Source organism: Trachypithecus francoisi, unplaced genomic scaffold (genome assembly GCF_009764315.1).
Source record: "Trachypithecus francoisi isolate TF-2019V2 unplaced genomic scaffold, Tfra_2.0 Lachesis_group20, whole genome shotgun sequence".
Lineage (NCBI taxonomy): Eukaryota > Metazoa > Chordata > Mammalia > Primates > Cercopithecidae > Trachypithecus > Trachypithecus francoisi.
Genome location: NW_022681466.1, coordinates 5,928,254 through 5,950,743, shown reverse-complemented (window position 1 = coordinate 5,950,743; position 22,490 = coordinate 5,928,254). Strand labels below are relative to the sequence as shown.

The 22,490-nt window shown below is 45.8% G+C and overlaps 2 protein-coding genes across 2 annotated transcripts; one reads left to right on the top strand and one right to left on the bottom strand.

Annotated features, from left to right (window-relative positions):
- Positions 1–3,738: 3,738 nt before the first annotated feature.
- Positions 3,739–21,121, bottom strand: CUNH17orf77 (chromosome unknown C17orf77 homolog). The gene is given in 7 exon segments (XM_033182059.1): positions 3,739–4,154; positions 4,157–4,359; positions 4,361–4,404; positions 4,406–4,549; positions 4,552–4,779; positions 13,560–13,686; positions 21,040–21,121. Coding segments are annotated over 5 exon segments (723 nt in total). The 5' UTR covers positions 4,717–4,779; positions 13,560–13,686; positions 21,040–21,121; the 3' UTR covers positions 3,739–3,987.
- On the top strand, positions 4,462–19,087 carry LOC117066642 (CMRF35-like molecule 5). The gene is made up of 4 exons (XM_033182060.1): positions 4,462–4,600; positions 9,355–9,693; positions 16,497–16,590; positions 18,805–19,087. The coding sequence occupies exons 1-4, from the start codon at positions 4,561–4,563 to the stop codon at positions 18,914–18,916; spliced, it is 585 nt and encodes a 194-aa protein (XP_033037951.1). The 5' UTR covers positions 4,462–4,560; the 3' UTR covers positions 18,917–19,087.
- Positions 21,122–22,490: the final 1,369 nt, after the last annotated feature.

Sequence of the window (22,490 nt, the reverse complement as noted above, 5' to 3'; positions counted from 1 at the left end):
CAATAAACCCCCACACTCAATGATGTAAAGATATCGTGGCAGGGTGTGGAAGAAGGGATCAAAAGGCTCAAGGAAGCACAGAGGATCTTCAGGGCAGTGAACCTACTCTATAGGATGCTCTCATCATCCATTTGTCCAAACTCCTAGAATATGCAACACTAAGAGTGAGCCCTAATGCAAACTTGAACTTCAAATGGTCACAGGTATCAGTATGGATTCGCCAGTTGTAACAGATGTCCCACTCTGGTCGGGGATGTTGATAATGGGGGAGGCTGTGCCTGTGTGAGGGTAGGAGGTACGTGGGAAATCTCTGTACTTCCTGCTCAATTTTGCTGGGAGCCTAAAACTGCTATAAAAAAGCAAGGTTGTTTTTAAAAAGACTCACATGAAATTATTTGATTGTGTTTTCAGGTAAAATATGCTAGTTTCACTTTAGCATACTAAATTAAATTAGTATTTAATGAGTATTATCCTTGGGATGCCCTGGAGGATACTCCAATTACCAGGGAAATGAGAACTACGCTGGTGAGGGGCATTAGCATTATGGAGAGGCTCAGCAGTGACTGTCTCTGTAGGCCAGGCTCACGGGAGGAGATGCCGTTACATAACTGAACTCCACAGGAGCAACGGGGCTGAGAGTATTCCGGAAGGGAAGAGGGCAGGTGGAGTCACTGGGCGGTCTGAGACAAGCTGAGCACTTGGACCAGGCAGTGAGTCCTGATTAGAACCAGAGGCAAAATCAAGATCCTAGAGACAAGAGAGGCGGCCCAGTGGTTCTTGCCCCGATTTTTAGAAATGATAGAAGTGGATACACTTAGCAACTGGTGCATATGAATACTGACTCTCTGGTCTGTGCAGTAAAAGTGATCAGACTGGGGAAGGCCAGGTGGAAGCCTCCAAGGCTGTCCCTCTGCTGCGGCCAAGATAGTAAATCCCAAACAATATCACATTCTGCCAGGAACACAGAGATCAGTGCCACCCTCCAAGACAAAGAAAACAAGGCTGTGGTCCCACCAGATCTGCTTTAATTTACCAAGGTCAATGGGCCAGTGAAAACTAAACCAAGAGGCTGGGCATGGTGGCTCACACCTGTAATCCCAGCACTTTGGGAAGCTGAGGCAGGAGGATCACTTGAGCCCAGGAGATTGAGACTAGCCTGGGCAACAGAGCAAGATCCTTTCTTTACCGAAAAGTGTTTTAAAAAAATTAGCCAGTGCAATGTTGCACAACTGTACTGTCAGCTACTCAGGAGGCTGAGGCAAGAGGATCACTGAAGCTCAGGAGGTGGAGCCTGCAGTTAGCTATGATTGTGTCACTGCACTCCAGCTTGGGCAACAGAGTGAGACCCTGTCTCCAAAACAAAACAGCAACAAACCCACCACCATATTAAAGCAATAGCCAAATTTCCATCTTCTGTGCCAACAGTGACAGGTTTACTAGAATAGATGAACATAACCTGGTGTGTTGTGTGTGACTGTTGATCTGGCAAAAGCACGCTTTCCACCACCATCAGGAAGGAGGAACAGAGGCAGGTACATTCACTTGGCATGGACAACAGTATACTTTGATAGTCTTGTTCCAGGACTGTGTTAATTTTCTTCTTTTCATAGTATTCTAAGAAACCTGAATCGTCCAGCCATTGCTCAGAATATAAAGGTAGTCCCCTGCATTTATGACATCATGCGAATTGGACCTGATAACAAGAAGAGGCTAGCAACTGGATGTGCTCCAGAGACTGGGAGATAAACCCTACACTGGTTTAGGGACGTGCCGTGTCAAAAGTTTAGGGTTATGTTGGTCTGGGGCATATTGGGTGTACCCTCAGAATAAAAGGCAGGTAAAATAAATTGCATTTTGCAACTCCTGCTCTAATTGACCCACCTGATAAAACTCAGGGGAGGCTTTGAACTCAGTGCTCAGTGCCAGCAGGTATGATGCAGAGTGTGGGTCAGAAGTAGGAATGGAGACTGGGGACCCAATTGGAGCTTTGTTCATGGAGCAGTTCCACAAATATATTTTTGTTCTGTTCTATTTTGTTTTTGAGATGGAGTCTCACTCTATCACCCCGGCTGAAGTGCAATGGTGTGATCTCGGCTCACTGCAGCATCCGCCTCCTGGATTCAAGTGTTCTCCTGCCTCAGCCTCCCAAGTAGCTGGGATTACAGGCATGCGCCACCATGCTGGGCTAATTTTTGTATTTTTATTAGAGATGGGGTTTCACTATGTTGGCCAGTCTGGTCTTGAACTCCTGACCTCAGGTGATCCACCCACCTCAGCCTCCCAATGTGCTGGGATTATAGATGCAAGCCACTGTGCCAGGCCAAAAATGTGTATCTTTACATATACCCCAAATACTTGCAGGCAGGCACTGACCCCCAAGCAAAAGAGCAGGAGTTATTTAGTTTAATATAATATTGGGGAAACCACGGCAGTGAGAATGCTGGAGCTCAACTTCAATCCTCTTCATTCTAGAATTTAGAAGGCCCCTCTCTGTCCACACACCTTAAAGTGTAGCTTGTAAGTCAAGAAAGAATGAAGGGTTCAAATAATTTGGCATGATAAATTAGAACTATTCATTTTCTTTTTCTTTTTTGTATTTTATTTCAATAGTTTTTGGGGAGCAGGTGGCTTTTGGTTACAAGGATAAGTTCTTTAGCAGTGATTTCTGAGATTTTGGTGCACCCATCACTGGAGCAATGTACACTGTACCCAACGCATAGTCTTTTTTCCCTCATTCCCCCCATCCTTTCCCCTAAGTCCCCAAAATTCGTTGTATCATTCTTGTGCCTTTGCATCCTCATAGCTCAGCTCCCACTTATAAGTGAGGACATACAATATTTGGTTTTCCATTCCTGAGTTACTTCACTTCGAATAATGATCTTCAACTCCATCCAAGTTACCGTGAACGCCATTATTTTGTTCCTTTTTATGGCTGAGTACTATTCCATGGTGTATATGTACACCACGTTGTCTTTATCCACTTATGGCTTGATGAGCATTTAGGCTGGTTCCTTATGTTTTCAGTTGCAAATTGTGCTGCTGTAAACATGCGTGTACAGGTGTCTTTTTTGGAACTACTTTTTCGCCCAGGCTGGAGAGCAGTGGTGAAATCTCGGCTCACTGCAACCTCCACCTCCTGGGTTCAAGCGATTCTCCTGCCTCAGCCTCCTGAGTAGCTGGGATTACAGGCGTGTGCCACTGCCCAGCTAATTTTTGTATTTTTAGTAGAGATGGGATTTCTCCATGTTGGCCGGGCTGGTCTCGAACTCCTGACCTCAGATGATCCGCCCACCTTGGCCTCCCAAAGTGCTGGGATTACAGGCGTGAGCCACCAGAGCTATTTTATATACTGTTAACTCCTATATACTCTGAAGTCTCAGTTAGCTACACTTTAGCTTGTTCTTGACTATGATTGGATAACCAAGAATTAGCAGACATTTGAGGAAGACTCATCATATAGAAGAACCAAACAAAACCAAACAACAAAACAAAGACATGACCACAGAGTGGTGGGATATAGTTCAAGGAACAGAAGAGAGTTTGAAAAACATCAGCAATCAAAGAACCAAAAAAACTTTTTGAAATAAAAATCCAGTCTCTAAAATAAATATTTGATCCAAGGATTGGAAGAGAAAGTAAAATCATGAAATAAACAATATAAAAGGCTCCCCAGATGTAGAACAAAACCCACAGATATGGAAAATATAAAACAGGAGAGACAAAATGAATCGATTCAGGAAGGAAAGGGAGAGGGAGAAGGTGACAGAGAAAGAGGGAAGGGACCGTCTGAAGAAAGTGGGGAGAGACTGGGAAAGTCCGATTGGGTGTCAGCAGAATAAGTAGTTTCCAACAGCAGCCAGGGGAAAGTGTGCAGGGATGGAGAGGATGAAATCAGGGCAAGAGGAAGCTAATGAGAAAAGGCAACTTCTCCATTCCTGACCTTCCCCACTGAGCCCGGCCTTGACTTCACAGTGGCTTTGGAGTGACTCACCGCCCCAGAGGAAGCGGTCCTAGGGGTAGGAGCAGTGGGTCAGACAGCCCAGAGCAGGAAGAGGCAATGAGATGTCCTACAGTGGAGCTGCCTGGAAGGAGCCTGGGGCATGGGCTTTCTCCAGCAAGGCTGGGTGTGAGTCCTGTGCACTGTGGTTTTCCAAACTGCTCCTCTCCCTGCACTGCTCAAGGCCAGCCTTGTCTGTCCTCTCCTCCTGGCAGCAGATCCCACAGCTCCTCAATGCCTGGGTTCCTCCTGGCTCCTCCTGCTCCTTGGCTCCCACATGCACTCCCGTGCAAACCTGACCAGGCCTGGACCCATTTTCTCTCCTACATGCACAAAAGTTTGGGCACACCTTGCAACACACTGTACCATAGCAAAGAATGACACCTCTTTTCTCCTAATATGTAAAATAGAGAAGTAGCTACAGACATAATAGGAAGCGAGCAAGAAACTTGAAGGAGATTCTGGTAGGTTTGCAGCATTGACTTCTGAGCTTGGATTCAAGTGTCTAAAAGGCATCAGACACCTGTGATCACCGAGGAGAGGAGAGGAGAGGAGACAGTACCATGTGGCTGTCCCAGGCTCTGCTGCTTCTCATCCTCCCAGGTGAGTGTGGCTGGAGCTTTAAGGTGCTGAAATGACAGAGGCTGGGCTGGAGACAGAGACGCTCTGTTCTTAGGAAGGAGACACGTCAGGGAAAATGACAGCGCCAATTCATCCATCCGTGCCCGTATTCATTAAATAGCAGTCAAGTTTTTGTTATCTGACAGGTTCTGTGTTAGATGCTGCAGAAACAAACAAAGACAAACCAAAACAGGAATAGCTTCTTGTTGGAACTTTCACAGCACAGTTTTGTGCGGAGCTATGTTTTCAGTTCTCTTGGGTATATATCTTAGGGTATAATTACTGAATCCTATGTTAACTCTATGTTTAACTTTTTGAGGAATCATCAAACATTTTTTTCCCAGGATTTATATTTGGGTACAGCTGTGGCTGTCATGTCAACAAATTTTGATATGCAGTGTTTTCATTTCTGTTAAAATGTAATAAATCTATGCGCTTCTCATATGATCTATACTCAGATCAAGCTTTGTAAGAAAATGTTCCCTTCCAATCTCAAATTTATTTTCTTTTAAAGTTGATTATTATTACTATTATTATTTGTAGAGATGAGGACTCACTTCAATGAACCTTAGGGTTCTCAACCCTGACCCTTCTATATAAACAGATGAATGAACAGATATGAATGAAGGAAGGAACTAATGAATGAGTCCATTCTTGAAGAACTTTTAAAGAGCACGGATACTCGGGTTCTGGCTCAGACTCAGTCAGTCATGGCGGACTCAAGCATCTGGATGGTTTAGACGCCTCCATACATGGTCTTGACTGGTTCTTAGCCACGGCTCAGAGACTTCCTCTAAAGAGCTTAGAGTATAAGGAGGAAGACAGGCAGCGAGACAGTGCGTAATCATTCTCTGAGAAGGAGTCTTGCTCTGTCGTGCAGGCTGGAGTGCGGTGGCGAAATCTCGGCTCACTGCAACCTCTGCCTCCCAGATTCAAGCAGTTCTCCTGCCTCAGCCTCCCAAGTAGCTGGGATTACAGGTTTGCACCACCATGCCTGGCTAACTTTTTTGTATTTTTAGTAGAGACGGGGTTTCACCATGTTGGCCTGCCTGGTCTGGGCTCCTTAACCTCGTGATCCGCCCACCTTGGCCTCTCAAAGTACTGGGATTACAGGTGTGAGCCACCGTGCCCGGCCAGATTTCCATTTTTTAATGCTCTGGAATTAGAACATAAAGGATTTTTTTCCCTTAGAATCTTGAAAAATTACCTATAAGGCTATCTGACAACAGAGGCTTGATCCAGGGTAAATTCTTTGAATAGTTTGGATTCCCCCCCCTCCCCGCCCAATGATTATTATCTATTCAGGGTTTTTTTGCTTGTTTTTGAATAAATTATATCATTTCCACCCCCCCTCCACCAAGAAAGCTAACAATATTATTAAGTATATATTAGCACAAAGTTCTGTAGTTATAAAGCATCCTTTTATAATTTAAAATTTTAATATGTTGTAATATACAGTCAGGCCTACATATATATCCATGGGTTCCTCATCTGTCAATTTAACCAACTACAGGTGGAAAATATTTGGAAAAGAAAGTCCTCTACCTACGCTGAACATGTACAGACTTTTTCTTTTCATTATTCCCTAAACAGTACAGTCTAACAACTACGTATGACATAGCAATTACATTGCATTAGAAGTATAAATAATCCGGTGAAACCCCGTCTCTACTAAAAAATACAAAAAACTAGCCGGGCGAGGTGGCGGGCGCCTGTAGTCCCAGCTACTCGGGAGGCTGAGGCAGGAGAATGGCGTGAACCCGGGAGGCGGAGCTTGCAGTGAGCTGAGATCCGGCCACTGCACTCCAGCCCTGGCGACAGAGTGAGACTCCGTCTCAAAAAAAAAAAAAAAAAAAAAGAAGTATAAATAATCTAGAGAGATTTAAAGTGTATGGGAGGATGTGTGTAGGTTATATGTAAATATCATGGCATTTTATATCAAGGACTTGAGCATCTGTAGATGTTCATAGCCACAGGGTCCTGGAACCAATTCCCTCTGGATATCGAGGAATGATGGTGCTCATTTTGATTACATGTGCCACAAGATTTTCCACGTTATTGTTGCTTCTCCTTTTCCCACATCATCTTTTCTCCTACATTGAACTAGTCAGTTTTGAGATCTGGTTGATTAACGTTAACTGATTTTATTATCTAATGATTCATTTCTTATAGGTATAATTTCTTCTTATTTCCTTGGGATTAGCACTTGTTATCTTTAATAAATTAAAGATTGTGATTATTTTTCTTTCTAAATTAATTAAATTATGTTAAGACTAAGAATTTAGTTTTGTCCAATTGAGATATAATTCATACACCATAAAATTTACTCAAAGTGTATAACTCAGTGGCTTTTGGTACATTCACAAAGTTGTACAAAGATCACCTCTATCTAATTCCAGAACATTTTCCTCACCTCAAAAAGAAACCCCATATACATTAGCAGTTAACCCCTTCCCCAGCCCTTGGCATCCACTAATCTACTTTCTTGTCTCTAGGAGTCTGCCTGTTCTGGACATTTCATATGAATGGAATCATACAACATGTGACATTTCATGTCTGGCTTCTTTCACTTAGCATGATGTTTCAAGGTTCCTCAGTGTTGTAGCACAAATCAGAGCTTCATTCTTTTTCATGGCTGCATAATATTTCACAGTGGATATACCACATTTGGTTTCTCCAGTCATTTGTTCATGAACCTTAGGGTTATTTCCACCTTTTAAAAATTGATAGTAATAATGTTATGAGCTTTCATAGCATGGTTTTGTGTGGAGATACGTTTTCAGGTCTCTTGGGTATGTATCTAGGGGTATAATTGCTGAATCCTATGTTAACTCTACGTTTAACTTTTTGAGGAATCATCAAACATTTTTTTCCTAGGATTTATATTTGGGTACAGCTTTGGCTGTCATGTCAACAAATTTTGATATGCAGTGTTTTCATTTCTGTTAAAATGTAACAAATCTATGTGCTTCTTATATTATCTATACTCAGATCAAGCTTTGTAAGAAAATTTTCCCTTCCAATCTCAAATTTATTTTCCTTTAAAGTCGATTATTATTATTATTATTATTTTTTGGTAGAGATGAGGACTCACTTTAATGCCCAGGCTGGTCTCAAACTCCTGGGCTCAAGTGATCCTCCCACTTTGGCCTCCCAAACTGCAGGGATTATAGGTGTGAGCCACCATGCCTGGCTTCAAATTTATTTTCTGTAAACAATTTTCAGATGTATTCTCCTTCCTTTCCTTCCTTCTGAGACAGGGTTTGCTCTGTCACCCAGTCTGGAGTACAGTGCTGGGATCAGGGTTCACTGCAGCCTTGACCTCCCAGGCTCAAGCCGTCCTCCCACCTCAGCCTCCTAAGTAAGTAGCTAGGACTACAGGCATACGGTGTGACACTCAGCTAATCTTTATTTATTTATTTAGTCTCGCTATGCTTCCAGGTCTGCTTTCAAGCTCCAGGGCTCAAGCGATTCTCCTGCCTCAGCCCCCCAAAGTGCTGAAATTACAGGTGTGAGCGGAATTATGGTAGCTACAATTCAAGATGAGATGTGGGTGAGGACACAGCCAAACCGTATCACACAGAGAGGTTCATTTGCCCAGGTTCACAAAACTTGTAAGTGGTAGAGCCAGGATTCAAACCCAAGCCCTCTGGCACAGCCTGAGCTCTTAACCATGACCTTGGGTGTCTCTTGGCGTTTCAGAGACAACCTCTCTCCTTCCATGGAATTGCTCCCAGGGCTTCTTCAAGTGCTCCAATGTGCTTCTAGTTCGATCTCAAGTTTATGCTGCAGTAATCACAGCTGCGGTTATTGCCAGTGCGTAAATAATCAAAATCAATCGTATCTTTAGCTAGGTCTCCCTTTAGGTCAGTTGAATTTAAAGAATTTCTGACAAAGGTCTCACTTAAGGTATTTCCACTGTTTTGAATTGTTTTCAAGTGAAAGATTAGGCTGACAAGTTCATGCAGACTCGTCTTGTCCTGGAGCAAATTGTTTGAAAAGTGAAGCTAATTAGGTATGCCCCATTCCTCACCCTTTAACTGACTTGAATCATGTCCATTATGTTTAGAGAAGAATTTATAAGATGCAGGAGGGTGTGGAATGGGTGCTGCTCTGTTTATACCTAACCTTTACTTGCGTTTATCTAAGTTAGCTTTTCCTAGGAATTTTGAAACTGGAATTTATAACCATGTGTGGCAAAATGGAGATCTGTGTGATGTGGATCCCATAGCACATAGAGACCAGTTGGCATCACTATTTGATCGATTTCAAAGGGATTCATTCAGGGTGATTAACTACAGCAGAGCCACCAGAAACCATCAGAATCACCAGGAACAGCCAAGCGTCAAGGCAGCAATCATTCTCCTGGAAAAGGGTCTTCTGCAATTTCCTCCCCATCAGACCAGCGTAACACAAAGATGGTTGCAAAAGAGCGTTCCTTGGAATATAAAGATTTGTTGGCCATAGGGAGAGGGAGAGGGGTGAACTGTAGGAAGCTCTTACTGCTCAGTGTCAACATTTGTGTTTCTTTGGGGATCTGCAATTGTGCTCTTCAGTGATTTTCCTGGTGACTTTGACCCAGTGGAATTTTGAAGGACAAAGATTTGTCTTGTAGAAAATGTACTCCTTCCTTGACTGTTATAAGGCAGTTGGATTTGGCCACTACTCCCAATGCAGGAGGCTGTGGCCCTGCCCTTGGGGTGGGAGGTGATGGCACGTGAATTTGTGTTTTCCAGGCTACTCCATTGCCACTGAAATCACTGGTCCAACAACAGTGAATGGCTCAGAGTGGGGCTCGTTGACTGTGCAGTGTGCTTACGGCTCAGGCTGGGAGACTTACTTGAAGTGGTGGTGTCGAGGAGCTGATTGGAATGGCTGTAACATCCTTGTTAAAACAAATGGATCAGAGCAGGAGGTAAAGAAGAATCGGGTGTCCATCAGGGACAATCAGAAAAACCGCACGTTCACCGTGACCATGGAGAATCTTAAAATAGATGATGCTGACAGTTATTGGTGTGGGATTCAGAGAACTGGAATTGATCTTGGGGTCAACGTTCAAGTGACCATTAAGCCAGGTAAGAGGAAGTGTATATACATGTGCGTCTCTCAGGTCCTGCTCTGTCCTGGTCCCTGAGGTCCCACTTGAGTAAATTAACTGTCACTCAGAGTCACCTGTGACAGAGGGTGGCTGAGTCCTGAGGTCTTGCTATGGTTTGAATATTTGTCCCCCAAAAACTCGTGTTGAAACTTAATCCCCAGTGTGGCAGTATTGAGAGACGAGGCCTTTAAAAGGTGACTGGGTCATGGGGGTAGAGTTCCCATGAATGAATTAATCCATTTGTGGATTAAAGAATGAATGGGTTATCATGGGAATGGAACTGGTGGCTTTATAATAAAAGGCAGACAGACCTGACCTAGCACACTCAGTTCCATCACCATGAGATGCCTTGAGCCACCTTGGGACTCTGCAGAGTCCCTACTGTCAAGAAGGCCCTCACAAGATGTGGCTCCTCAACCTCGGACATCTTAGCCTTCATAATTGTAAGAAACAAATTCCTTTTCTTTATAAATTACTCAATTCCAGATATTCTGTTATAACCAAGAAAAAGTAGACTAAGACAGATCTCACAGGACCCTGAAGAACCGCTTGGGATTGAGGGGATCTCTTTAATGCCCCCATGGCTCCCAGGGCTCCCTCCAGGATGGGATTAAGCCTTTCTAGGCACATTTCGTTTTTCTCTGAACAGCTCAGTGTCCGAGTCTGTTGCCCACAGATGACAGGGTGATGGTTCCAGTTTCAGCCCATGGGCCAAAGGGACCCCCTTCCCTGGTAACCAGAGACCCCAGTCCCTGCCAGTGCCTTCTTGGAACTTCTTTATAGCACTAAGTGCCTGTGTCAGAAAAGGAGAAGGGCCTCAAGGCAATGGTCTTAGCTTAAGAAACAAGGGGAAAAAAAAGATCAAAGTAAACTCAAAGCAAAGACCAGAACACAGATAATATTAAGACCACAGTGAAAAATTAATGAAATCGCAAACAAAAGTAATAGGGGAAAAAAAATGAAACGAGATACCTTTTCTGTGAGAACATCAAAAACACTGTTAAACTTCTAGCTAGACAGATCAGGAAAAACGAGAGAAGACGTCAATTATTAACATCAGAAATGAGAGAGGTAACATTACAACAGATTTTACAGCTACTAAAAGAATAATAAAGGAGTATGTGTCATAAACAACTTTTATGCCAATATATTCAACAAGTTAAATGAAATGGAAAAACATCCTTGAAAGGTGCAAACTACCAGTCACAAGAAGAAATAAACTGGAATAGCTCTATATCTATTAATGAAATAGAATTTGTCATTTGCAGTCTTTTCGCAAAGAAAATGTCAGGCTCAGATGCCCTTTGGTGAGTTCAGGACCAGATAATATCAATTCTTTTTTTTTTTTTTTTTTTTTTGAGATGGAGTTTCGCTCTTGTTGCCCAGGCTGCAGGCTGGAGTGCAATGGCAAGATCTCGGCTCACCACAACCTCCACCTCCTGGGTTCAAGAGATTCTCTTGCCTCAGCCTCCTGAGTAGGTGGGATTACAGGCATGCACCACCACGCCTGGCTAATTTTGTATTGTTAGTAGAGATGGGGCTTCTCCATGTTGGACAGGCTGGTCTTGAACTCCCGACCTCCGTGGAGAAGGGTGTAACTTGCAGGAAATAAGCAGTAGCTGAGCAATATATTCTCCTGGTTCAAAACCCCAAAGATCTTGTGACATTACCACTACTTGAATTTCTCCTTCATAATCAGAATCCATAACTCCTGGGACTATAGTAATGCCCTGTAAATTAAGACAGCTTTTTACCCAAAATTAATCCCATATATCCTGTTGGCCAAGGTCCCCAAATACCAGTGGGAAGTTTGGTGGGTTTGTCTCCTCCCACTAACGTTACCTGTTCTCTGACTAGGAGATCGAATCCTGCGCTTCAGGATATTCCTGGGGAGAGAGAATCAATGTGCCTCTGGGAACCCATCCCTGAGATAGGGCTGTGGGCTGGATGGGGAGTGCCTTCATTGTTTGTGGGGCCCAGGTCCAGGCCTCCTTCTCGTTTCCCCACAGGGCGTGCCATTCTGATGAAATTTTGAGTGGCATTGACTAGCCCAATGATTTCCTTTATTGCAATGAGGGCAAAATCCTCGCGTTTTTTTCTGTTGGGGGGCGCAGGGAACTGCATTATAAGATCCCTTCTGCCCAGAGGTCTGACGGTGTTCTTTTTTGAAGTGTCCGATTTTTCCACAATTACAACATTTTTCCATTTTAGGATTCTCCCCTTGGCTCTTTTTAGATTTGTCCACTACTAAATTAGCCGTTGCTTGAGCCAACATCGTAGAGCGATAAAGCTCAGTTCCCACATCTCGACAAGCTTTGAGAAAATTTCCCAAGTTTTTTGTACATCTCACAGGTGCCAGTGCACATTTACAATCTGCATTTGCATTCTCAAAAGCTAGAGTTAAGGTTAGCATTTCTGCAGCCACAGTATGAGGAATCTGATGCTTCACTGCCTCTCGTAGTCTTGCAAGAAAATATGCATAAGCCACCCTTGCATGATATGTAAAAAAGATTGTACTGGGTGGGACCCCTTCCTCAGGAATTGTGGCCCAGGCACGTTTAGCAGCCAAGACACACCGCTTATAAGCAGCATCTGGGAGTGCCATTTGATGTTCCAGATCTGAATAAGGACCATTATCTAACAGCATATCCTCTGTAATGTCTCTGTGTCCAGCAGCATGATTCTGTCTAGCCTGGTGTGCACACAGTTCTTTTTTTTTTTTTTTTTTTTTTTGAGATGGAGTCTCGCTCTGTTGCCCAGGCTGGAGTGCAGTGGCCGGATCTCAGCTCACTGCAAGCTCCGCTTCCCGGGTTTACGCCATTCTCCTGCCTCAACCTCCCGAGTAGCTGGGACTACAGGCGCCTGCCACCTCGCCCGGCTAGTTTTTTGTATTTTTTAGTAGAGACGGGGTTTCACCATCTTAGCCAGGATGGTCTCGATCTCCTGACCTCGTGATCCGCCCATCTCGGCCTCCCAAAGTGCTGGGATTACAGGCTTGAGCCACCGCGCCCGGCCGACAGTTCTTGCCAATTTAAATTCCATGTCAGGTATGCACTAGCAGACAAACGAGTGCGAGCCAAATGCTTTACATCAAAGGGTGGAAGGCGCATAGCGTCAAATATAGATTCTAGCAATCCTAAAGTAAATGGGCTTTGTACTCCATTATTAACTACACTAGCTTTCAATTCCTTCAGCAACTTAAACTGTAGTGGAGTGTGTTCATGAATAAACTGCTGTGGATTATTTGGATCGGGCCTTATGGAAATAGGAAAAGCGCAGGGTCCTAAGGGCTCTCCAGCTATAGCAGCAGAGCGTAAAATTCTTTGTACTGGGGTCTCTATTTCTGCTACTGAAGGAGGTGGTACAGATGTTTCTGCTACTGGAAGGGGCGACACAGGCCAATTTTCATCCTCTTCCTGTTTATTATTTTTAATTGGTACTGTGGGTGGGACAAAAGATTCAGATTTTTAGACTCAGAATATGACTTCTGCTGTCTAGCAGAATAAGAAGGAGATAATGGCAGGAGAACAGTATGGATAAAACTCCAAGCAGAAAAAACAGAAGGATCAACTTTAAGACCTTTTTGGTGAGCCCGTTTTAATCCTTCTCCTACTCTGTCCCAAATTTCTACATCGAGACTGCCTGTCTGTGGAAACCATGGGTTATGTATAGTGACCTTCTTCAGCATCTTAGTTAATGTTTGAGAACTGACCTGAGCACCAGATTGTTTAAGTAAAACTTTAAGCAAATGCACATAATGTTGCACCTCAAGAGACAAATTCTGCCCCATGTTACCCTGATTCAGAAAACTTCCCATTCCCAGTACCTCTTTAGAGCACTGACCTTGTATCTGCTGCCGGCAGACTTGTGCCGGGGTTTCTCGTTAGTCTTGTCAGTTTCTCTTTCTCTGCTCCAGCAGACCTTCTTTGCTCACGTTCCTGTCCTGGCCACCACTTGTCACTGTTGGTTGCTATGGAATTGAACAAAGGGGGATGAATGCAGAAATGAAGATAAAGACAAAGAGATCTGTTTTGAAAGAAGGGGTCGGCTGGGCGCGGTGGCTCAAGCCTGTAATCCCAGCACTTTGGGAGGCCAAGACGGGCGGATCACGAGGTCAGGAGATCGAGACCATCCTGGCTAACACGGTGAAACCCCGTCTCTACTAAAAATACAAAAAAAAAACTAGCCGGGTGAGGTGGCGGGCGCCTGTAGTCCCAGCTACTCCGGAGGCTGAGGCAGGAGAATGGCATAAACCCGGGAGGCGGAGCTTGCAGTGAGCTGAGATCCGGCCACTGCACTCCAGCCTGGGAGACAGAGCGAGACTCCGTCTCAACAAAAAAAAAAAAAAAAGAAAGAAAGAAGGGGTCAGGGAGCTCCTTGCTTCTAGTGAACAAGGGCCCTGAGCTTCTACAGCCCTTCGAATTTATTAGGTAGAAAGAGCAGGGAGGGAGACATAACAGTTGGTCAGCTGCTTGATTTATCACAGGTTCACATAATTGCTTTCTTTGTACAACAGTTTTCAGATGTTTGTATAAATAATCACAAGGAACACTGCACTTTGGGTGTGACTGCCCTCAGTGTCCCTTCTGGCAGCAGACACAGTTGCCAGTTTTCCAACATCCTGCTTTGGAAAGAACAGTTTTCTGTTGGCTCATATAGCCTCCAGTGATATACTGAGTTGGTCATGACTCTTATTCTTTCAGCCTGTAACAAAAGTTAACATTAGTGACCTTGACACCAAGTGTTGGAGACACTCTGGAGCACCTGGAGCCTCACACCCTGCAGGTGGGAATGCACATGATACAACCACCTGGGAAAAGAGTTTGCAGTTTCTTCAGACATGGAACGTATGCCTGCCAGAGATGATCCAGCCCCTCAGCTCTTCCATATTTAGTCAAAATGATATAAAGTTTTATGTTCACACAGACTTGTATGTGAACATTCATAGCAGCTTTATTTGTAATAGCAAAAAACTGGAAACAATTCAAGTGAGTGGATTTTTTTAAAAATGTGAAATACGGGCTGGGCATGGTGGCTCACACCTGTAATCCCAGCACTTTGGGAGGCCGAGGCAGGGGGATCGCTTGAGGCCAGGCGTTTGAGACCAGCCTGGACAACATGACAAAACCCTGTCTCTACTAAAAATTTTTAAAAACTAGCTGGCTGTGATGACACTCACCTGTAGTCCCAGCTACTTGGGAGGCTGAGGCAGAGAATTGCTTGAACCTGGGAGGCGGAGGTTGCAGTGAGCCAAGGTCATGCCACTGCACTGCAACCTGAGCGACAGAGAGAGACTCTGTCTCAAAACAAAACAAAACAAAACAAACAACAACAAAAAAAGTGAACTACCCGTACAATAGAATACAACTTGTGATAAAAGGGAACATTCTACTGATATACCAATGATAACATAGTTATGCTGAATGAAAGAAACCGGCTCAAAAACTTGATTTACACTGTAGGATTCCATTTATATTAGATTCTGCAAAATGCAAACTCATCGATAGTAAGAGAAAATGGATCAGTGCTATCATCCCTTAGCTAAGGCTGTCACAACAAAATACCACAGACTGGGTGGCGTAAACAACAGAAATGTATTTCTCATAGTTCTGGAGGCTGGAAGTCCAAGAGCAAGGTGTTGGCAGGTTCCGTTGAGCCTGAAGCCTCCCTCCCTGGCTTGCAGGTGGCTGCCCTCTTGCTGCCCCTTCCTGAGGTTGCCCCTCTGTGCTCGCACGCCCTGGTGTCTCCCCGCATGTCCTCATCTCCTCTTCAGAGAAGGACACCAGTCAGATGGTATTAGGACTTACCCTAACAGACTCATTTTAATTGCCTCTTGAAAGGTTTTAGCTCCAAATACAGTCACATTTTGAGGTACTGGAGACTAGGGTATCAACATATAATTTTTAGGGGGCCACAGTTCAATCCCTAACACTTGGGGACAGAGTAAGGAGGAGGGCGCTCTTGGGGATTATGACTATGCTCACGGTCCTGACCACGGTGGTGGTGTTATCAGGTATAAACATACATCAGTTTAACATATTGTTCTCTTTAAATATTTACAGTTTATTATGTGTGAGTTATACCTTTATTTAATCACAGGAAAATGATATAAAAAAAGACAAATATGATGCTATGATCTCTTATTTTTAGATTGGTCCAGAAGCAAACTTTGAATATCAAAACTCACTACACACACCGTCACAGTGAGTAGGGTGTGGTGCAGCAGGAACTGGCACACAGCGGAGGCTGGGATGCATTTGATATAGCCAGACTTCAACGAGGGTAGGGAGGGTGAGATCGCAAAGCTGCAGGAAGACAGGAAAGGGCCAGAGAGGGAAGAGCGGAGGTGGAGGGCGCTGGGCCTGGCTGCAGAGAGCCAGGAATCCCGGGATCCCCAGAGGTGGCTCAGCGAGAGGGCCACAAGCCCAGTGGCCAAATCTCTACAGAACAGGCTGTAAGGCGTTCACCTCAGCTGCGGCTGAGACTCAGAAAAGAGCTAGCCTAGCCCTAGGAGAGCGGAACGCTGTGGAGTGTGCTAAGCTGTGCCATGCAACTGGTGATTGCAAATTCCCTCCTTAGTCTGCTCAGAATTTCTCACATGGTAATAATTCAGTAACTTCTCTTTAGAAAATAATTCATGTAATATTTTGGATGCTGGCCAGAGAGTCTTGGAGCCCAAGGCAGAGGCTCCTTAATTCCTAGGTGGACAAGCCTTAGGGCCACAGCCAGAGCTGGGCCTTCCATGGAAGGGGTGAACCGTGTTCTGCTTTGTATGTTTAGACACACAAACTCCAGTCCCAGAATGGACAACTGCAACAGCAAGCCTGGCTTTCACACCTGCAGCCACCCAGAAGACTAGCAGCCCCCTCACCAGGTAGGTGGAGCCAGGTCCCACCACTGTCCCACAGGTCTGGCCCCATGGCCTCTCCTCTAACAGGGTTTGCTAGATACAACAACAGCATGCCCAGTAAAACTGCAAGTTCAGACAAACAACAAAACATTTTTTAGCATAAGTATATCCCAACTATTTCATGGGCTATACTTATACTAAAAAAGCATATGTTGTTTATCTGAACTTCAAATTTAACTGAGCATTCTGTGCTTTTATTTGTTAACTCTGAAAATCCTGTCTTCTGGGGGTACTCAGGCTGAAACCCTCATAGGTCCCTGCTGTTGCACCTTTGTATCAGTAAAGTCACTGCAAACCTTAGGTGGGCTGCCCCAACCTCACTTTACCTTTGAGGAAAATAAGATTTCCCATGCAAGCATTGGCTACATGAAGGCAAACTCTGCAACACAGGCATGAGCTACCACCCGACTAAGGGTGGCAGGAGAGGGGCCTGAACATGCCCTACCCGCCTCCTGGGGTCAAGAGGGCATATCGAGGTTTGATCTCTAGTGGGTTAGGAGAGACACCTCTCTCATCTGCTCCTAGTTTCTGCCCAAGAACAAATATTGTTCCAGCCTCCTTCTCCCCAGGCACCAGAGTAGGAGAGTGGAAAATGCTAGAGGGAAAGGGGGAAGCTGGAAGTTCAGCGTTCTCGCCCTCCCAAGCTGGAAGAGGGGTCTGGAGGATTAGTCTGATGCTCAACAGCCTTGGAGGTGTCCAGAGGAGTCCCCAGAGGTCAGCACCTATGAGCTAGCTATTGGGTTCCATCATGGCCTGCTGTGGTCAAGCCCCCCAGGTCAAGGCTGGAGCCCAAACCACAGACCCTGGTGCTCCTGCTAGAGCCTAGCGCAGAGGCCTGTGTCTCTGGCTTGGTCCTCCTGGAACTCAAGGCCTGCCTGTTCCCTCTGCAGTTCAGCTCTGTTTTTTATTCATTCACTCGATCTTGAGTTCTGCGAATGTGTCTACAGAGCTCCACCCGCGGAGCTGGCTTTAGGACTCCTTGACTGTTTTTTTTTTGCTTGTTTCCTCCTCTATGCTTTTGTACAAACTGATGGGATTTTAACTGTCAGGGGACAGAGGACAAGGGACTCCAGAGGTGTAGTGGGAGAGCCCCAAAAGTGAAGAAGCTGAGAAGGACCTTTGGGGGCATTTTGACCTGTGGCCTGCTGTATAGTTCCTCCTCCATCTCCCCCAAATACCCTCAGTCCCATCTGAGGGCTCATCCAGCATTCTGGGGTTGGATATAATTTTGATCTTTCTTTCTTTCTTTCTTTCTTTCTTTCTTTCTTTCTTTCTTTCTTCTTTCTTTCTTTCTTTCTTTCTTTCTTTCCTTTCCTTCCTTCTTTCTTTCTTCTTCCTTCTTTCTCCCTCCTTCCTTCCCTCCTTCCCTTCTTTCTTTCTTTTCTTTCTTTCTTTTTTTTTTCAGAGATAGGGGCTCACTAGGTTGCTCAGGCTGGTCCTGAACTCTTGGGTTCAAGCAATCCGCCAGCTTTGGCCTCCCAAAGTGCTGGGATTACAAGTGCGAGCCACCACTCCTGGTCTGATTTTTAAAATTTATCCGTGAGCTGAGAGTGGCCTCAAGTTGCGCTGAGGTGAAAGAAACAAGCTAGGAGGTCACGACCCTAGGAAGTGGGTGGAGCACGGTGAGGGGTGGAATTGATGGTCAACAAGGTTCCGGCCCTTACGTACCCATAGAAAGTAACAGGGAACATAAGGAACTCCAGGGTCAGGTGCTGGTCCACAGGCAGAGGGTCAGAGCAAGGTCAACCTCCAAGGCCTTCAAGGATAAGACATCAGATCTGACACCTGAAAGGTGGGTAGCATTTGCACAGGTAGCGATGAGGGTGGGGAGCCCCTCTGGGTGCAGAATGCAGCAGAAGCCGAGGTAAGAAGAGACAGGGAATGCCAAACCCCTTCAAGATAGGTGAGGAGGAGTTATGGGAGACCAGCCAAAAAGGCCGGATGAGAGTTGGCAGACAGGACCTCGAATGCCAGGCTGAGTTGACTGGGGGTATAGGGAGGACTGGAGGCCTTGCTGGTGAGCAGCATGACCGTGCACGGCCAAGGGGCCTGTCCTGGCTGGGGTTCCAGGCTTGCCCTCACATAGACATTGGAAGCCAGGATCTGGGCATAGAGTTGAGAAGACCTGAGACCTCTGACTCAGGACGCAGCTCATTTCCTGTCACCGTGTCCCCACAGGTCCCTGCTCAGCAGCACCCACTTCCCGTTCCTGTTCCTCCTGGAGCTGCCTCTGCTCCTGGGCATGCTGGGGGCCGTCCTCTGGGTGAACAGGCCACAAAGAAGGTCTTGAGGGAGGAAGAATCAACCCGATGATGAGAGTCCCGATGCCCACTGACATCCTGTCCAGGGAGAAAGGCCCTCCCACAGAAGAAAGAACCTTTTTTTCTTTTCTTTTCTTTTCTTTTCTCTTTTCTCTTCTCTTCTTTTCTTTTCTTTCTTTTTTAAAAATTTCTTTTCTTTTCTTTCTAGAGATAGGGTCTTACTCTGTCACCCAGGCTGGAGTGTAGTGGTGTGATCTCTGTTCACTGCAACTTTCCCCTCCAGGCTCAAGCGATTCTCCTGCCTCAGCCTCCGGAGTAGCTGGGGTTACAGGCACATGCCACCACACCCAGCTAATTTTTAAATTTTTTTGTAGAGACAGGCTTTCACCATTTTGCCCAGGCTGGTCTCGAACTCCTGACCTCAAGAGATCTGCCTGCTTTGGCCTCCCAAAGTGCTGGGATTACAGGTGTGAGCCACCACACCTGCCAGAGAAACAACATTTCTATGGAGAAGTGACTGGTTCTAGAGGCAGTGCTGGCCCTAGCTTCAGGGAGCAGCCCCCTGGTCCCTTATCTCCTGCAGCCGTGCCACCTGGGGCTATTCCCTTCTCTGCACAGTCCCTAGGGCCTGACAGAGCCCTTCTTCCTTCTGAGGCCTCCAACACAGAAGAAAACACAAGAAGAATGTGTTTCCCCCTGAGGCACCTGTGCCACAGTGGATGTTCGTGATCTCAAGTCTGTGAGCCACCTGCAATGTTAACGGACCTGTCTTTGCATTCCATGGTGTTCAAGGCTCCAGTCAATAATGGGTTTCAAAATCCTAAACCCATGAAAACAGAAAAACGGAACCAAACCCTGGTAACGGGCCAACTTAAGGAAAGACAAGTACAGAAGAGAGCAGAGGTTTCCGGGCTGCCGTGCCCGCTGCTCTCCTGCCACTTGCGGGGAAGGGAAGTCGGGAGCTTCCCGGACAAGCATGACTGCAGATGTTGGGACATCACAGCCTCCTTTCATCACTGTAACACTTTCTATTTGTGTTGATTGTTACGTTTTCTTACCTCTTTTAAGAGCATTGCAGTTGGCTGCTACTCTCAATTTGGGGTATATGGGGAGATCGCCCATACATTTTGGGGACTGTGACATAATCCATAAACTAGATGCCAGAGCTAGAACTGTGAGCTGGGGTTGGCAAGGTCTTTAGTACGCCCTGCCTGGATCCCCAGGGTGGTGCTCAGTCTTGGACTCTTAATTACTGAGCCCCTTGCCCAGAGGGATGATCTGGTGGTTAGGACAGAGACTAAATAACAGAAATTCCCTTCTGGGAACATGAACCAGGATCACCCAGCTGCCCTCTGTCAGGTCAATCTCTGTACCCAAGTGAGACTCTTATTCACTCCCCACTGTCATTCGTTCGAAAAGGCCGGGTGCAGTGGCTCACTCCTGTAATCCAGCACTTTGGGAGGCCTAGGTGGGTAGATCACTTGAGGCCAGGAGTTCGAGACCAACCCGGCCAACATGGTGAAACCCCATCTCTACTAAAAGTACAAAAATTAGCTGGGTATGGTGGTGCACACCTATAATCCCAGCTACTTGGGAGGCTGAGACATGGGAATCTCTTGAGCCTGGGAATGTGGAGGTTGCAGTGAGTTGAGATAGCACCACTGCACTCCGGCTTGGGTGACAGAGGGAGACTCTGTCTCAAATATATATATAAATAAAAATAAAAGATAAACAAAAACATTTATTAAGCATCCACTAAGTACCAGGCACTGTTCAAGTATGGGTATCACCGAAATAAAGAAAAAGACCTGGGTAAATGCTGTGAAGGCAGTCTACAGGCTCAAAGATAAAGAATCACTTGGCTAGAAAATGATGAAATCACAGTTATTATTCAGACTCCCCCACCCCCATCCTCACCCTTGATGAGCTCTGCCACTCTTCTCTGGGCTGACCCACGTCCTGTCTGCTGCCCAGGCTCTGACCAGTGCTGCTCCCAGTCCCCACCCAGTGTGGACATCCCACCAACTCATAACACTCTCTGAGTGCCCATGTTCACATCTCGTTTTTAACAACATATTGAATCTTTCTATTGACTCTCCGCAGCAAAAGATGAGGACTTCTGTATCTTCCTCTTTTCCCACCATCCCCTTACCTGTACTGATATTGTTGGTCTGGTGGTGTTTGTATTGATGATATTTGTTTTTTGTTGTTGTTGTTCGTTTGTTTTTGAGATGGGGCCTTGTTCTGTCGTCCAGGCGGGAGTGCAGTGGCACAATCTCAGCTCACTGCAACCTCTGCATCCCGGCTTCAAGCAATTCTCCTGCTTCAGTGTTTTTCCTCCCAGATCTGTGGCATTAGTCCCAAATCATCAAGAAAGAAATTTAAGGACCTGAAAGAGCAGGCTAACAGCGCCCCCAGAGCTTGAGCTGAGAGCAGCAGCAATAGCAGGAGAGGACGGGGGTGCCCACCACTTCCTTGCCCCCAAGCCTGTGCCTAGGAGGCAGTTAGCTCCCTGGGAAAGGCTCCTGGACCTCAACACTGTGGACATTTGGGGCTGCGTTATTCTGTGTGTTGGGGGCTGTCCTGTGCATTGTAGGATATTTAGCAGCATCCCTGGCCTCTACCCACGAGATGCCAGCAGCAATTCCCCACTCTAAGTTGGGACAACCAAAAATATCTGTAGCCATTGCCAAATGTTCCCCCCGCCCTCCAACCCAGGTGAGAATCACTGCTTCAGAGAGGCAGACAGCGTTCTAATGCAGAATAGGTCAGTGGGCCACTTGAGCCTGCTTTCTGGGAAATACAGTGAGAAAACGTGAGACAAGAAAATGAAGATGCAAAATATACAGTTTTTCTGCTTTTTTTCCTCCCTCCTTCCTTCCTTCCTTCCTTCCTTCCTTCCTTCCTTCCTCCTTCCTTCCTTCCTTCCTTCCTTCCTTCCTTCCTTCCTTCCTTCTTTCTTTCTTTCTTTCCTTCTTTCCTTCTTTCTTTCTTCTTTTTGACAATCTCACTCTGTCGCCCAGGCTGGAGTGTAGTGGTGAGATCTTGGCTCACTGCAACCTCCACCTCCTGGGTTCAAGTGATTCTCCTGCCTCAGCCTCCTGAGTAGCTGGATTACAGGTGCCCACCACCACACCCAGCTAATTTGTTTGTCTTTTCAGTAGAGACAGGGTTTCATCGTGTTGGTCAGGCTGGTCTCAAACCCCTGACCTCAGGTGATCCACCCACCTCAGCCTCCCAAAGTGCTGGGATTATAGGTGTGAGTCACCACTCCTGGCCAGATTTTTCTTTTAATTCACAATAAAACATAGCAAAGCCTCGCTATCCCTGGATGGCAGTATATTACCTAGATGGATGGGTGGGTAGATGAAAGATGGATGGATGGATAGATAGATAGATGATAGGCAGACAGATTACCTCCACAATTCCTTTTCAGGAGCTTGGTATTTTGCCAAAACCATTTCTCAATAGCCGTTTTGCCCTGGATTAACCACCTCCCTGTCAAGAGCAGATGAGACAGCAGCTGTTTAGGACTGGTGAGGCCCCTGAGGCAGGAAGCAGAGAGTTTATGGGGCTGGGTCCTAATCATTTGGACCCAGAGTC

Coding starts and splice junctions, on each gene's coding strand:
- LOC117066642 (XM_033182060.1), top strand. CDS start 4,561: ATGTGGCTGTCCCAGGCTCTGCTGCTTCTCATCCTCCCAG. Junction 4,601..9,354: donor GCTGCTTCTCATCCTCCCAG/GTGAGTGTGGCT, acceptor TGTGTTTTCCAG/GCTACTCCATTGCCACTGAA. Junction 16,591..18,804: donor ACTAGCAGCCCCCTCACCAG/GTAGGTGGAGCC, acceptor GTGTCCCCACAG/GTCCCTGCTCAGCAGCACCC.